The sequence below is a fragment of the Lampetra fluviatilis genome, chromosome 18, assembly GCF_964198595.1.
Source record: "Lampetra fluviatilis chromosome 18, kcLamFluv1.1, whole genome shotgun sequence".
Taxonomy (NCBI): domain Eukaryota; kingdom Metazoa; phylum Chordata; class Hyperoartia; order Petromyzontiformes; family Petromyzontidae; genus Lampetra; species Lampetra fluviatilis.
Genome location: NC_136292.1, coordinates 3,762,403 through 3,780,065, shown reverse-complemented (window position 1 = coordinate 3,780,065; position 17,663 = coordinate 3,762,403). Strand labels below are relative to the sequence as shown.

Genomic DNA, 17,663 nt, shown 5'->3' with positions numbered 1-17,663 from the left:
TGGTTGCACCATGGCTCCACCATGGCTCAACCCGTGGCTCCACCATGGCTCCACCATGGCTCCACCGTGGCTCAACCCGTGGCCCTTGTGATCCTTGAACGCACGGCCCGTGTGTAGGATTCTAAGGCGAGCGTTTTCTGTCCTCCAGCAGGTATCAAACCCCAAAGTGCGACCCCAACGCGAGGTCAAGAGGTGCCGTGCAAGAGGATCCTTACGACAAGAGGGATCTCGCAGGTCAGAGGGGTGGGGGGAGGGGGGCAGCATGGCCATCCCACACGTCCAGACGGAGTCAGTGGTACAACCCCCGATGGAGTTAGTCACACGACACCGGAAGGATTCAGTGATGCAACATAGTAATTGAGTCAACAGATGGATTTGGACGACAGATAAATTGTGTATTCACACGTAACCGGATAGTTTTGGTCGTACGACAATCGGTCGTACGTCACTTGTTGAGGCACGACGACGTGACGTCAGAACGTCCGCAGGCGAGAGCACGAATCTTGTGTCTCTTCTTCTTTACTGATGCATTTTGGGGGATTGCAACGGATTACAAACAGATGCCGAGATTTTGATATCCATTCGACTGCTTCAGGAGTAGCCGCATAGATTAGCTTCAGATCGCCGTTGAATGGTCTGACTGGGCCGTCGTTCACGACGTGTTGCGCGGTCTGATATGTCGCACCACCACAGTCACAAACTGGACTCTCGTTCATTTTCCATTTTTGGAGAAAGCGTCCCCACATCTTCCATGGAGTGTCCGGATCCGATTCAAGGAGTTCCAGATCTTCCTCGGTAGGTCAGGTCCAGGTTGGAGGATTGTGGGATGGCTGATGATGGATTTCTACAGCGGGTTGCTGTTTGCCCAGGCTTCCCTCCATCGAGCTTCGGTGATCTTGTCGTCGTCATGGAGGCTCTTGGCATATTGCCAGAAAGGCTTTCTGGATTTGAGACACCTGTGCGGTGGTGGCATGGAGATGTCCTTGTTTGGAATTCTGATGGCCTTGCGGTGCTCCCTAATATGTGCGGCGGAGCTGCTGAGGAGCGATGTTTGTGCGGATCAGAAGCCACGGCAGCGGTGTTGCTCTTTAGCATCCCTGAGATGATCCTCATGGCTGCATGTAGCTGTGTATCCACCAGCTTCTGTGTCTCCTATCTCCATGCATCTCATTTCTCTCTCGGTTATCTTTGCTTCACCTCACCAATCTGCATCTCTCAGCTCCTGCGCGCCTCATCTCTCTGCGGGCCACAGCGCTACGGGCCGAGAGCCTCCGCAGGCCACGTCAGGCCCTCGGTCCACCAGTTGATGACCCCTGCTGTGTGGCAATGCCTGATGGTGACGACGATGATGATGGTGGTGGCGAAATGAGACTATCCAGGACTCTGGAGTTCTCAACTGGTTAAATAAAATAAGATAATTATGTTTTTTATTTTATTTTACCAGGTAGGTCCTACTGAGCTAATGTTGATTTTTACAGAAGCGACCTGGCCACAAACTAATGGCGGCACTTGATGCACATAGCCTGGTATTGCAGATGAACAGACAGCGGAGAATAAACGTTTCGCTGGGCTTTGGCTAAACGGAGGGCTTTCTCACCGGCGGCAATCACAGGGCAGCATTTCGGCATTGCAAAAACTCGGGGTGTAACGACGCATCGCTTTGGCAATTAAAATTGATTTGTAATCTAGCCAGACATGCATTGTTATGCGTATTAGAAATATATTTATTGTATATAGCTTAGCTCACGCCATCCATTTCGCCACGAGAGGCCGCTACATTCACCGCAACAGAAACAAAAAGACTCCTTGAATGGGACTGCCACACCGAGTGGTGACAGTTAACGGAATCGCGACGGAGGGCAGTTGTTAAAAACTTATGAAAATAAAATCCTTCAACTTCCAGCTCTTTTCACACAGTAGCCACACACATTTTTCTTTGGTTCTTTCGATAAAGTCACGTAGATATAAAAATTATAATAAAGTGAATAAAATTATAAAAACAAAACAACACTAATGCAGACTGTAGCTTGGTTCTTAATCGGAGTGAGTGTACTGGCAGTCTATAATGTAGACTGTAGCCTGGTTACAGTCTACATTCTAGACTGCCAGTACACTCACCAAACTTAATAACCAGGCTAGAGTCCACATTAGAGATTGCCAGTACACTCACTCCGATTAAGAACCAGGCTACAGTCTACATTAGTGTTTTATTATTATTTATTATTTTCATTATTTTTATTTTTTCTATTAACTTTATTTGTATTATAATTTTTCTATCTACGTGACTTTACCGAAAGAAGCAAAGAATATGAATTCCTGCAGTCACGGACATTTTAAGTCAAAATTTAGCCACACACATTGCTGAGACGTAACCCTGAGCCGGTGGCAGAAATGCCACATACCTATGGCAGGGGCAAGTCTCCCCCATCAGACAACCACTCTTGATTCGGCCAGGCAGCTCAGCGGTAGAGGGAGCGGCTCGCGATCCGGAGGTAGCAAGTTCAACTTCTGGTTGGTGGTTGGACTCGGCACATTATCTCTTCCGAGTATGCAGGCATGTTGAACTTCTTTTCGTGCCGTATGTAGCCAACCGGAGGTGCGAAAATACTGGCTGCCTACCTGCCATGCACTTATATAGGGGAGTCAGCTGAGACATCAGCAGCCTTGTTTACAGGGAGCCGCATTCCAAGGTGTGTCGTGTCAACTCGTACGTCTACTTATTATAGCCGCTGAGAAATTCCAACGGAGGGGAGGACAAGGCGTTTCCACCATAAATCATTATTTATCGCAGATAAGAAGCCCGGTTTGTGTTAAGGAGGGGCACTGTTGATCGACGGGGAGCCTTGAAGCATCTCCTAGCTGTTGCCGCTTGAGAAGGGAGCGCGCCATCATCGAGCAACGAGAACGGCAGTATTGTTGTTTCGTTTCTTCTCTCCCCACGTACTTCTGCTCCAAAAAACACAGTTACATTGCAGAATGAATCGGTGCACGTTTGTACGTTTTGGGTGCCGCGGTGGCGAGATGTTAACTCCCTCGTCTGGGGTGCAGGAGGTCGTGGGCTATCGGTCTCGTACAGAAGGGAAAAAAACGCACAGCCCCGCTACATTTCATCATCGGACAATTGCAGAGTAAACAGGAGATAAAATATAGACACGCTATGAATCAAGGGTAGTTTACTGACACTGGTGGGATTTTTTTGTGCATGTTTCTTTTTTTTGTTTAAACGACCTCTGCTTTATGCCAGGGTGTCCCGGTGGGAAGAAAGCGCAGTTCATCACGTCCCTGCTGGACGCGCTCATCACCGACATGGTCAAGGCCGTGAAGGCGGCGGAATCCTCCCCGGGGATGAAGTGAGAGCCCTCCCAAACTCACCGCCGCGGGGCCAAACCAATACACGCGCGGGGACTCCACCGATCGTTAATCACCCGGGGGGCAAAGTTGAAGCCGAGCAACGGTTTCGAGTGAACCAAAACCAACCGCGGCCCCCCCACCCTCCATGCCCAGCTTAGCCACAGGGGATCCCCCACCCCTACCCACCCCGTCACCACCCCCGCTAACTCAGTAGACATTCGGGGGTCCTTTGTACCGATGTGATTTATTGTCAGGGAATTCAGATGCGTGTGTGGGGGGGGGGGTGATTTTCAAACTTGGCCAATGATGCCGATTCGCGGTGGCCGTTTGCCTGCGAACGTTGCTCGTGACTCACAGCTTCGTGGGTACACGAAGCTGTGAGTCACACGCACCGCTGCGTGCTCACGCAACTGCTGACAGAGGGGGCCTCGCGCTAGCGGCAGCGCGAGAGTGCCACTCAAAGAGGGTAGTTTGACCGACTCTGACATGCTGGTCAAGTGTCTTGATGGAGGTGGAGGGTGCCACTCAAAGAGGGAAGTTTGACCGACTCTAACATGCTGGTCAAGTGTCTTGATGGAGGTGGAGGGTGCCACTCAAAGAGGGTAGTTTGACCGACTCTGACATGCTGGTCAAGTGTCTTGATGGAGGTGGAGGGTGCCACTCAAAGAGGGTAGTTTGACCGACTCTGACATGCTGGTCAAGTGTCTTGATGGAGGTGGAGAGTGCCACTCAAAGAGGGTAGTTTGACCGACTCTGACATGCTGGTCAAGTGTCTTGATGGAGGTGGAGGGTGTCCACACTTTACCACACTACACCCGACCCGCCGACTGACTAACTCTGGCGTCACGATTTACAACTGCTGAGTGCACCGAGGCGGTGGGGTGAGGATTCCCGAAACATCTCGCCCACCAATAATACATGGCTGTTTCAGCTCCCTGGTAAGTTGAAGAACAATCCTCACAACCACATCTCGCAGCCAGGTACGACGCAAGCGTCTGCAGGACGACGCTTGGCACGGCTTCTTGACGACATACATTTGGCCCGATCGTTACGTGACCTGACCTGAAACATCAACAACGAATGGTTTGTCATTATTACGACGATCAACTATTGGAGGCTTCATGGGCCCGACACGGTGCCGTACCCGCATTACGAGAGGGGGCCCGCTCGCTCGCCGTGTCTCTGCGACGCGCAGGATGGAGGAGCCCGACCCGAGCCAGACGCTGGAGGAGCGCGCGGTCCGCTGGTTCTTCACGCAGCTCGATCGCAGCGGGCGCGGCGTCGTGGGCCGCAAGGAGATGAGGCCCCTACGCCGCTTCCTCAAGAGAAGACCCAAGCCGCAGCGGTGCGGCCGCAAGTTCATGGAGTACTGCGACCTCAACGGCAACAAGGCGCTGTCGCTGCCCGAGCTCAAGGGATGCCTGGGGGTCGGCCGAGAGCAGAGTGAGTGTGGGGACGCACAGCGGGGAGCAGGGGAGGGGGAGCTATTGGGGTGACTCTCATTCAAAGCCAAAGCACACAGCGCTCGAAACACCGAGGACTCGATTGCCATTTGAAACGTTTCCCAAACTAAGATTGAAAGCCTTTGCGTATTAGCTATGTCTGTCTGTTCGTAACGGGGGTGGGTGGGGTGGGGTGGGAGGACACAATAATAACTCACGGAAAGATCAGTCCAATATGAACGAAGCTATTCGGGAATTCCTCTGTTGAAAAACCAGAACCAGCCGCACGGATACAACAACAAAAATCAGCAGCCCAAAAGTGGAGAAACAAAGGCAGAGCAAAAAAGACCTGTACGGACATCTGCAAATGTGCATACAGGTCTTATGTCTTATCGTAACAGCTGCCTGTCGGTTTTTGCAGTACTCATGGAATAATTCGGAGGGCGAATCGAGGTGGCGGAGGTGTTTGTCTGATGATAATCTAATTGCCCACCAATGACCTCTGTGATGGCGCAGTGGTTAGTGTACTGCACAACGAACCCAGCGACCCAAGTTCAATTCCCGCTCACGACCAATATCAGTGATTAATATCGGAACCGGCTCTGGGCCTCCCCTTAGTCGACTCAGCCTTAAATGAGCGCCTGGTGTAGTGTCAACATCGGCACTGGGGAGTGAAAAGGCGGCCGGGCGTGGCCACCCACCCCCTCGTGTGCCGTGCTTGCCTTCATAGGTGCTACTCGCGAACAGCACTTGCCCCAACAGTCTGTTCATGGCTATATGGGGGATCTTTGTCTTCATTAACCGCCATTGATAGGTATTTAAAACTCCTCTTCGACCCTCGTTAAGGAAAACCGTCATTAGAGATTATCGCACTAACCGATTGACAACAGCTACCTGTTAGTCGGTTATTTTAAAACAGAATATGTATTTAGACCTGAGGAATCCGATGAGCTATAAAGCTCTTTTTTCACAGATGTCCAGTAGGGGCAGGTAACGTTACAACAACAACAAAACACGATAGTAGTGCGATATACAACTAAACCAAGCCCATCCTACCAGACAAAGCCCACCGAGGTATTCACTTGTTTTTCAGATGCGACCTGGCCACAAATGATAGCTCAACGAAGTGGCTTATCATTTGGACATTTATAGCAGCAAAACAATCGAAGTAGTCTAAATCTAGACACGAGTAAGCTTAATTTTGAACAGCATCCAGCCTCCCTATTGAGCCTATCAAATATGAAAGCGGTTCTGGTAATATTTACGCGATCTAACCCAAAACACCTGCACTGTGGATATTGGTCACGACAGCCTACGGTGTTAAACTAACAAAAAAAAACTTGCCGCTCGTTTGTTTCCAAAGTCGGGATGTTTCTAATCTGACTTTGTGTTTACTTCACGGGGCAACAACTGGATTCGTCTTTGTGCTCACACGCAGGCCAGACCGTGGCATGTGTAGAACGGTGGCTGTACTTGCGACTGTTCAAAACGACAGAACAAGTAGAATCCCGATACGCTTTTCCACCAAAACGTTTTTTTCGCCGAACAATCTTTCCCACGAAATCTTCCCGAACAAAACGATACATTATCCGCTTATTTCATGCAGCATTGGCAATCCGACACAGACACGCAGGCACGGCACGCGTGGGGATGATGTGGGCAGCACCACATCTTACTGAATACAAAGACAAATATACCCCGTATAGCCTTACCAGACTGTTAGAGCAAGTGTTTTTAACGAGCACCTATGAAAGCTGGAACAGTACAGAACGGGGTGGGTGGCCAGCACCACGCCCGACCGCCTTTGTCTTCCCAGTGGCGATGTTGACACGCCGCATCAGGCACTCATTTGAGGCTGAGTTGAACGAGGGGATGCCCAAGACCGATTCAGATAATACTGTGACTGGTGATGGCCGTGAGCAGGAATCGAACTCGGGTCGCCAGGATCGTAGCGCAGCGCGCTAACCCCTGCACACCCGCTCCCCTGACTGAATACAAAGACACAGATTCACATAAATGCACACATACGGGCAGTTAAACACGCAGAGACACAGACACAAATTCACACACACACTCAGTCTGGCTCGCCGACACGAGCTGGCATTCAAGATGTCCCCAAAGCATCGGCAACAACAAAAATATAAAAAAATTACAACTTTTTTTTTACGGGTAATAAATAGCCAGCGTTTTATTATTTCTGGCAAAGATGGGGGGCTTTAAATTCAGGGCAGAGCATAATAAACTCGAGTCTTAAAAAAAAATCTAACGTCAACAGCCGACTGGAACGTAACCTTTCAGAATGTGTCATTTGAAGTTGAGCGACTGCACTGGGGCTTTTTAGCTCAGGGTGGCAGTTATTTATGTACTTTGAGAGCTGTACTTGGCAATGCCAGCAGTGGGCTTAGCAATGGGGCTCTGAACAGCACTGGGATAGAACACAGTTTCTCAACGCAGCGTCAATAAGCTTGCTTTTTGTAACTCAATCCAACGGGAGCCTCTCAAAGCTTCGTGTCTTGATTGACGGCAGATTAAGAAAAAAATCCATTTACTCCCGAGAGGTTGAATATATCTAGATTTTTTTTAGACGCGTAAACAAAATAATGAATGAATAGTTATGGTCATTTTTATATATATTTTTTTTCTAAGCTCATCTTCCCAATCCTGTATTATTATTTTTAGTTGAGAGAGGTGAGAATAGCTTTATTAAAATGAGGAAAAATACAGCCACATGGGGGGGACAAATAAGGTTTTACTGGTAGGAACCTCCTGGTTACACCAGCCCACAGGGGATTATTGTGTCCGTCCGTCCGTCGTGCATCCAAAAATGGGAGGGGTGGGGCTGGGTGGAGAGGGGAGGGTGGGAAGGGGCTGAGTGGGGAGGGTGGGGAGAGGCTGGGTGGGGGAGGGGCTGGGTGGGGAGGGGCTGAGTGGGGAGGGTGGGGAGGGGCTGGGAGGGGATGGGTGGGGAGGGTGGGCAGGGGCTCGGTTGGGAGGGTGGGACTGGGTGGGGGTGGGAGGGGTGGGGCTGGGTGGGGAGGGGCTGGTCACCCCGTGGTGCCCTTATAAAACTCAACGTTTAACCTACTCACGCCGGCTTGTGCCCGCCCTCACAGTCGGCCATATTTGCGGAATACACCACGCCACCATTGACCCTGGCCATTGACCGAGCAACCCAACGTTCCTACCAGCTCCCTCCGCAGGAATGTGTTTTTAGCTGGACTTCACGTGTGAAATTCACAGGCATTTCACGGTATTTATATGCAAGAGTCACTCGTGTGCGTGCCTGTTTTTTTTGCTCTACCCACAGAAGGTGCTGGTGGCAATCAAGCGCAGCGTAAAAGGCAAGAGACAAACCACATGCATAATAAATGCCCAGAGCCGCGAACGCTTTGGAGAAATACAACTGTAGAGGTGTTCCAGGTGCCTCTAGGGCAGGGGTCGGCAACCAAAATAACAAGAAGAGCCATTTCTTTCCAATTCGGTACAAAATTCAGTATTTCAAGAGCCGCAATGCATCTGAGTACATACTGTACATACGTACATATCGTCAAGAAGCAGCCCGTAAAGAGCCGCATGCGGCTCCGGAGCCGTAGGTTGCCGACCCCTGCTCTAGGGCAAGGGGGTCCGGCAACCTGCGGCTCTCCAGAGCCGCATGTGGCTCTAATGACTGCGTCGTGACGTCGTTAATCACGTGCATTGCTGGTCTTGAAATAGAAGGGGTTGTTTAGAATTCGAAAAAAATGCTCTTGGTTGTGATTACGATTGTCAACCCCTGCTCAAGGGTGGGAACTTTGAGCTGCCAATGTTGAGAATCTGCAAGTCAAAGTTGTAGCCACAACCCGGGATGAAACCTCGTTTCTCAAACGTAGCGTGTTCATGATCTCAGCCCTGTCACCAATGGCTGGAGAAAAAGCCGTTGTGTTAAGCTTGATTTTTCACTTCGTTTGGCTAAATTACATCAGGTTCACTGCCGTGCAATGGACATTCTTCTGTGGTAGAGGGCAAGTGCTTGACATCTGTGAAAACGAACTTTACAGCTCATCGGATTCCTCCAGTATAAATAAAGATTCTGATTCTGACGTGGAAAAGAACGCCCCCCCCCTCCCCCACTTAGAGTGTGGATTGAAGAGGTCACTCAAGATTTCCGAAGCAGCTCTACATCCCATCCCGTAGGCCATTCTCTAACACATGGGGTTATCTTGCTCTTGCAAGAATTTCAAATAGACACGTGCATCTCTGGAATACATGTTTTTATTTTCTTTACTTAAAAAAAAAATATTAGTAATCATAATCAAGGTACTTGGGTTAGAACACGTCATCTAACCTAAAAAAAACCTTTATTACTAATAATATTTGTCGCGAAAGCCGATTTGTTCTACACTAGTCAAGTGAACATTTTCGCCCACCGCACTCACCTGCAGCTCGCTCATCTCAGCCCGTGCGGCGGTATTTTTTCTTCCAGGACAAGAGATGCGATCAGATTAACCATGCAGGCGTGGTTGGGGGGGGGGACAGTGCCACAGTCACGGCTGGTGCGCGCGCCGCTCTCGTCTCAACAATTTGGGTTTCTCAATGCCAGCCACGGAGTGCCCGTTGCTGGTCTCCCCCTAGGTCCACTCGGTGGGAAAAATGAATTGCTCAGCTCGAGTCACTTTAGCACGCCCACTCTTGTGTCTTTGTTGGCACAATCAACTGCGGCGTGTAAATCGGCGGCTCTGTAGCGGACGTTGGCATGGGGAGATTGTCATTTTGAAAATGCCAGAGTTAAATTACGCGAATGCGTGTCAGCCCCCACAAGTAGGGGCAGGGCCGCCAGTACGATGCCGTATCTGAATGCTGTCGCCGGGCTGACGGGCTCACGAACTTCGGCTGACTGTGATTTCCTCTGTCCGTCCAGCAGGCCATCAGGAGTGAGGCAAAGTCAGAGGAGGAGAGATTAGCCGGGTCGACTACCATGCAAGCCGATGGCTGACGTCGCGGGAGGCTGTGAAAAAAAGAAAAGGGGAAAAAAAAAGTCGAAGGATTTTTTTTTTTGACATTCGGAGCGTTGTAAGTGCACTTTCGAGCAAGCGAGAGCGGTGATGATTAACACGCATTAATTACCAGTGCCTAGGGACCACCATTGTCCAGCTTTATGAAGCCTACCTAACAACAGACGATAAGTAAATTATATTTTATTAATCCGCATAAACGAGCGTCGGTAAGTTGTAACTCAGCCTGGCAGTGGTGGTCCGAGAGGACTGCGGGTTTGTCGACTGAACGGAGGAAGGGGGAGCGTGAAAGTCGCTCCCCCCCCCCGGTACGAATCGCGACGAGCTGTCGTTGTTGTTGTTGTCGTTCCTTAAAAAAAACGGATCTCCACATCGATCCGTGAAGCTGGCAAAAATTGTTTCGGTTTTGTTTACGCGATGTTTTCCCGCCCGCGACGCGCGCGTCGAGAAGCGGACGACGCAGAGCGGGACACGAATCCCGGGACCACCACCGCGGCCACGTGGTCACGCGACAATCTTGTGCCGCCCGCGTGACTCGCGCCGTCACCACCGGGTTCCCCGGCGTGCTTCGCTCTGCCGTCTCGTGGGACGGTCACTTTTTCGACGGCCACGTGTTCAAGCTCTTCGGAGCTGGTGGTTTGGGCAAGGTTGAGGGCGCTGGGGTGGGTGGTCGCGTGACGTGCACGCACGGCATGATGGGCGTCCGTGCCTTCATGCCGTTCGTGAGCAGCATGCCTTTGTGCAAGCGTTTTCTTATCGTGGTGGATTTATTTTTTACTAATAATTTGCGGAAAGTGTTGGATACAATTGCCGTCTCTCTCTCCATTTCACTCTCGCCCTTGATCTTGCGGTTACAAAACCGTAATCACCAAGTGTTTTTTCTGCACCTGGCTACACGATTGCTTTCTATGGAACACACCTGGTGATTGTGTTACCCCGTGTGTGCAAACGGTTTTGCCTACGAGAATTCAATGTTGTCAGTGGGGCAGTGGGCAGCGTTACGGTTAGCGAGACGCGCTACGAATCCTGGCGACTCCGGCCAAGGTTCACATGAGTGGCGAATCTATGAACCGGTCCCTCTGCTCAACTCGGCTTCGAATGCGTACCAATCGCGGTGTGTAAACGTCAGCACTTGGAGATAAATATGCGTGGTGCTGGCCACACCACCACCACCACCACTCACTGGTGCGCCGTCCCGGCCTTTGTAAGCGCTCACTAACAGGGCATGCTCCCAACAGCCTGTTAAAGATTATGGGTTGGATATTTGTCTTATTTGTGTGCAAACAAGATAAATTTCAGTTGGGTAAGAGAGAGAGAGAGACGGATAATTTTGAAACTCCCAAGTGGCAACCCCAATCACCGCTGTTGTATCCCCCTGTGTCAAGTTCTGCCGATGACGATGCTTTTGTGCGCGGAATGCGTCCACGAGTGGAAGATTGACCTCTGCGTTCCACACACAGAGTGTATGTGCGACTCCAGTTACAGAAGAGACTGGAAAAAAAGACAAAAAAAGAGAACAGAATAGCTTGCCGTTAAACTGCAAAATAATTAGATTTGTTTGCAGTAATTTGTTTATATTGCCGTGATCTAGAAACTAGACTAGTTTTTTTCGCCAGGTTTTAGATGACCGTAGGAAACAGGATAAGTATTTGTACATTCTGCAGTGTTTCGCTAACTTAATTCCTTCGCGGAGCACGTCACTTTGGGGGAAGTACCAAGCCCCATAAAAAAAAACCCCAAAACAATAACTCGTACACACTCATCATAAGAAGCAACATCAGGACTCGTTAACAAGATACCGATAGCATTCGCGTCAAAAGTAAGCGTTGCCTGTAGGGATGATTTTTCTTTAGTTGTGTTTTTGTTTTCATTCGTTTTTTGTCACGCAAAATCAGTGGCGGATCGCGACGGCTTGGGGGAGGGAGGCCTCCAGGGGGTTATTAACCCTTTCCCATTCCGTCATCGGAACGGAGTCGGAAGAGAAAAAAAAAGCTCAAATAAAATCACTTTATTGGTGCAGAGGCTACCACAAGGCCATGTGCGGGAGAGCGTGTGGCACAGTTTGGCGCCGGCTATCAAAGTGTATGGTCGTGTTCGCTCCGGTTCTCTGCGGCGAGGACGACGTGTTTAAAAACAACGGCGCTATGATTCTTTAAATACAATCAACGCAGAGAGCCACTCGCGCGTTCCGAGATTGGGCGGCGAACGGGACACCCGCAACCCTGCAACATTCAGACGTCTCCGTACGGGAGAGGGTTAAACGAGGCTAGAGGGACCCACTTTTGAACCCCGTCCAAAAAAATGTGGCTGTGAAATTGCCCAGCGAAGCCATCGCCAACAGAAGGGCTATTTTCTGACCTGCCTCTCTCCCTGCCCACAAACTTGCCTTTACCCCGCACCTGAGACTGGTGAGAGCGTGAAAAATAATCACCAAAAAGAAAAAAAATTTACCCGTAAAAACAAAGTTTTTCACTATAAATCCTTTATATGCGTGGCGGCTAGAGTCCTCTCGTCCTCTGGCTTGAGATGGCTGCCACCTATGGGTCAGATGATTGTCTGCCAGCATTAAGCAATTGGTAATTAAATATTTTAAAAAAATTCCCTAAACAGTGTAAAATTTTGGCAAAAAATTTTCACGAAAATTAATTGTCACGCACAACGAGTCTGTGTGGAAAATGTCAGCTCGATTGGATCACGGGAAGTGGGTTAAAAAACGACCGAAATATTTGCACGGTCGTAAGCAAGCAAGCACGCAAGCAAGCGAACTTAATATAAAGGATTTAAAAAAGGGACTTGGAAGTTTACTCGAATAGTTGAATCCCCTCGCGTTGGTCTATTGAAATTCTGCACGTCCCCTGTGAGACGTAGATCTGTGTAGCAGCATTACAAAACAATTCTCTCGGCACTTAGAAACAAATCATTCAGCTGGCAGAGAGGTTTCTTTATAAATCAAAACGTGGAACGAACCAGACTTCGCTTTTTTATGTTTTCAACGTTAGCTACCGTAACCCTCGATCGTGCATCGGTGTTGAGCTTACGTGCACATGAAAAACGTGGCCACGGACATGGCTCCATCCAGAGGGAGCTACCAGCCCCGTTCTGGGGCTTGGAGGTTTGCTTTCTGTTTTTCACAGGGTTGTTGGCAGCTGCCGAGCATCGATTCATTCCATCAAGCAACCGGTGTGGTGTCATTCTGAAGCCTGGTCGATTAACACACACTTGCCCTCTCGAAAATAAACACAATCAACCCTGTCCGTTGGTGCATGCTCGGTGGGAACTGCTTTTTTTAATTTATCGAAAGCGCAGATGGAAACTTTTGACGATTGTATTGCCCCTCAGCGTCCCAGTAGCCTCACAAACGGTTGGACAAAAGTTACGCCGATTATACAGCCCCCTTGTGGTTCTCCTGAATGTGAATACTTACTCGGGACAGTGGGCATGTGCACACCGAAATCCTTTTTTGTCGATCCACGGCTGGATACCTGGCCTCCCCACACCGTGCAGGTTTGTGGGGGATTTTTTTTAACCATACTTCACCCTGCTGCCTGCTGGTCAATGTTAGTTGGCGAGGACAAGGGGCATTGATTTCAGACAAGTACAGTACAACAATGGATTTTGTTGAACATCATTCAGCTGCCGAGCACCACATCCTCCGATTCGCACGGTTGGCTATGTACGGTGTGAAAGAAGTTCAACATACTGTTCATACAGCCAAAAATAACTCATTATGCAACGTGTTTGCTCCCTCCGAGCACAATCACAGCTCAACTCCCAGCTTAATTTGAGATGCAATGAGCTCGGATGCATTCCGGGCGATTTGGTCACACGCAGATAGTACGATAAAAAGTGTGCTACTTGTTGGATTGCAGGTGACGGGGCAAATCAGCTGTGACTGGAGACCGTTGGTTAAATATGGGTTTAGTTTTGCAATCGATTGACCATGAAGCAGCTAGGTCGCATGCAAGGGTGTTGATGGTTTCCAGTTTTTGAAAGCCAAGGAGGACACCATGCCACCACTGGAGCCCCAGTTTGAAATCGAAAAAAGAATATTTTTTAAATGAAATGCAAAAAACTTAAAAAATGTAATAAAGGCAAGTTAAAGAGTAATGTGTGCAAAGGGGCCGTTATTCTTCTGTGGTATCTTTAACCTCTGTCACTCCCAGTGGTGACCCTTCGAATGATCTGCTTCCATCTCTTTCATGCTGCAGTGAAAATGAGTCCAAGGCCGACATTCCAAGAACACCAGAACATCAGCACAAAACCTCTCCCTCATATACAACTTGATGATGATAAACGCTATTTATAACGCGCACATATTTCGCGAATCGAACCCAATATTCTATCGAGAATTCGGCGCGTGGAGCCAGATCTCAAAGTCCCTCGTACATGAGCTTGAACAGGTGAGAGAGACTGAACCGGTGAGTGACTGGACAGGTGAATCTGAGCCGGTGAATGACTGAACAGGTAAGGGCCTGAACAGGTGGGAGCATGAAACCGTGAGGGCTTGAACAGGTGAGCCTCTAGCTGCTGCTGCTGCTTGAAGGTGGATGAGGGGGCAGCGATGCTGCGTGTGCAGTGGGAGAGTTCCAGATGCCGGTGCATTTACTAATGCCACTGAAGAGTCCTGGTTCTGGGTAGGATGCGTAACTTGATAACCCCATTATTGCCACACGACTATAAAAAAAAAACATTGTAGGCATTCTTATCATCGGAGACTTCACCCATAGTTAAACTACAAAATTAACCCACCCTCCACCACCAGGAAATCTGATCGATCAAAGCCACCCCCATTCTGAAATTAAACGGGCACCAGACGCCAATGGAATTGTATTGGAAATAAAATTTGCGAAATCGGTGCCAGGTCACTAGTAATGTCCCCACGTATTAGCTGAATATCAACTGCCGCTACCCACATAAAACACATTTAAGCTCTCTAACGCCTGAACAAAAAGAAACAACAAAAAGTTATGAGATCATTTGCACGAGCAGTTTCAAGTTGGTGGCCAAGTTGGTGACCAGGTTGCCCAAACCAAATCCCAGGAGGTGACACTGTAAATGAAGTGGCGGCTTCCAGTGACGGGCCACTGACAAAGTGGAACTTCCAAGCAGAGACAGCACAAATTGCCACTTGCTAAAAGCGCTCCTGTCCATCCTGCAGCTATACATCCCTTGCGATGTGTCACTGATTGGCAATTGTGTTGTCGAAATAAAACACCCTCATATTGCTGCACAACGTGTTTTCGCCACGCTTCGGAAAACCTTCGTCACAGATTGAACATTGCAGAAATTGTACGAACCGCATGGAGAAATTGAACGTTTGCCAAATTTTGGGGTTCTGGCACAGCCAAACATCACGGTCTAAAAGACGTGGGCTGTACATCTCTTCGTCCCACCATTGGACGCTGTTGTGAAACACTCGATTTCGTTATACGTCAGCGTGGTCTCAAAAAGATCTTTCACAAAAACGTGCACAGACACTTTTTAGTTTTTTACTTTTTACACCCTTTCCAAAAAACCACGCACTCCCAGGGACAACATTCTCAACTGCTAATTGGAAGTTTGATCCAACGGGGCACCATACGTGGAGCCAGGGCAGCAGATAAACAGGCAAACGGCGCACGGCTGCTGCCAAATTCGCTTCTGCTGGCAGTCGCCTCGGTCTGTCGGGCGTCAGAGAACCACCAATGGCACACGCAGGGGTTGTACTTAAACTATGAACTATTTTTTTTTATTTTACCAGATAAGGCCCACCGAGTTGTATAGCTCTTTTTCAGAAGCGACCTGGGCTATCACAAATGATAGCTCAACAAAGTGGCTTCTCATGTGGAAATCTAAAGCAGCCAAATACTAGTCTATGGTCCTTTCGGTAAAGCCACGTGGATAAAAAAATTAAAATAAAAAAATTAATGAAAATAAAACATCACGACGTTTCGATCGCAAGACAAGCGAGTCTCACCAGAACAATGCGACGGTCCGCAACATTCCGCGCGTTATAAATTGTGTTATTATTAAATATATAACCCACAGGTTGCCAGACTGCTGGGGGGGGGGGGGTACGGGGGTAAGGGTTTAAAACAAAAACTTCAAGTAAAAAAAACTAATATTGGTATTTACGGGGATCCACAATATTGAACAGCGTAGCTTACGCATCAACAAAAACTCCAACAGTGCACACACACAAAAAAGGTTGGTAAATATCAGCACTAATGTGGGGTTTGGGCAGTCAAGTCGGTCCCCTTACGAGCGTGGAAGCGATTCGTCCGTTGTGCCGTCCGCCAGTTAACTGCCGCGCACGCCGACTGGTGGCGAGTCGTTCATCAGGCGCCCACGGTGTTGCTCTTGGTTAGTGTCCCTTGCATTTCTGGAACAAAAGCATTATTCTGCTAATGCACTCTGTCAGGCCAACCTCTTCCCCCACCCTCCAAGGGCTGGATAAGTAAAACCACTTAATTTGTTTGGCACGATTGATGTTACTTGGTCACAAAGCATAGCGCAGTCTCCAAGAACAAGGAACAAACGCTAGGTGCTGTGCACTCTTGCGGGTAAGCAGGCTTAATAAACGCAAAAAAAATTACGATATATTTATATTTGTAAGAAATCCGACTACATATTTATTTTTATTAACGTTACAAGAACTCGGTAACGGCTCGAACGTTTTTCTCCACAAATACTTGTACAATTTAAATACTACAGGTTGTAATGCAGATATTTACATTAGAAATTACAGACGTGAAATTCGGGGTACTTTAGTGTTGGGGCAGTTCGGATCTTGTCTTAACGCAGGCAGGGGTCGGCGACCTGGAGCTCAACAGCCGCGTCTGGCTCTTTAAGGACCGCTTCGTGACAGTTATTTATCAAGGAGCGACGTCCCTTATTCTCATTGCATTGAGGCTCTTGAAATATATAAAGTTGCTTACCGAATTCGATAAAAAAACGGCTCCTCTTTGTTAGTGGTTGTAGACCCCTGGTCTAATGAAACCTTAAAACATTTAATTAGCCATTGTGTATAAAAAGTACGGAGCTCACCGCCACCGAGTGTGATCTTCTTGGTTCAAGCAGTTACATTGATCACCGGATAATGCGAAGGCGTGCAGGTGTCATGGACCAAACATGTGGTCAAACGTACTGCAAACACATTCCTGCGGAGGGAGCTGGTAGGAACGTTGGGTTGCTCGGTCAATGGCCAGGGTCAACGACGGCGTGGTGTATTCCGCAAATATGCCCGACTGTGAGGGCGGGCACAAGCCGGCGTGAGTAGGTTAAACGTTGAGTTTTATAAGGGCACCACGGGGTGACCAGCCCCACCCTTCCAACCCTCCACCCCCCCTCTGCACCCAGCCCCACCCCTCCCATTTTTGGATGCACGATGGACGGACACAATAATCCCCTGTGGGCTGGTGTAACCAGGAGGTTCCTGCCAGTATAACCACACGAATGGGCTAGTGCAGCATACCGAAAACAAGCTCACGCCGCTGATGAAGACCTGACAAGAGGGTGAACAATGAATTAAGTCGTCTTAAATTCCAACGCACACATCAGACTTGGGGGTCACCAGTGTGACATTTTTCACCCCCCCCCACCTGCACCCGAGTTAAAGTCATCACAACAGATTGCTTGGATGATATTCCTACCAATTTCTCACGGGTTGAAATGAATCAACCAAGTTGTAAATCAAGTGTTAACTTGCAGTCCAAATTATGTTCGTGTAATTCTGACCACAATGAGAACAGAACTCCATTTCAACAGGAAACGTTTGCATATAACCGAACTCTTTGTCCCTTGCCTTTTAGTACGTATTTAAACGTACACAAGTTAAAATAAATGAATGGCGTGTATGAACAAACATTTGCAATAAAATGTGAAAGAATACAATGTCACA

At 48.7% G+C, this 17,663-nt stretch overlaps 1 protein-coding gene across 6 annotated transcripts in view; it reads left to right on the top strand.

Moving 5' to 3' along the window:
• The window catches only part of LOC144937108 (SPARC-related modular calcium-binding protein 1-like), a 63,243-nt gene extending 53,111 nt beyond the window's left edge, over positions 1–10,132 (top strand). For 2 of the 6 annotated variants that reach the window (XM_078864380.1, XM_078864378.1), the window contains exons 9-13: positions 149–234; positions 3,245–3,350; positions 4,547–4,794; positions 8,101–8,134; positions 9,691–10,132. In XM_078864380.1, the coding sequence (XP_078720506.1) occupies positions 149–234; positions 3,245–3,350; positions 4,547–4,794; positions 8,101–8,134; positions 9,691–9,733 (517 nt within the window). In that variant the 3' untranslated portion in view covers positions 9,734–10,132. The remainder of the gene's footprint in view (positions 1–148; positions 235–3,244; positions 3,351–4,546; positions 4,795–8,100; positions 8,135–9,690) is intronic. The other 4 variants (XM_078864379.1, XM_078864383.1, XM_078864382.1 and 1 more) reach the window with 4 other exon arrangements.
• The last annotated feature ends 7,531 nt before the right edge of the window (positions 10,133–17,663 follow it).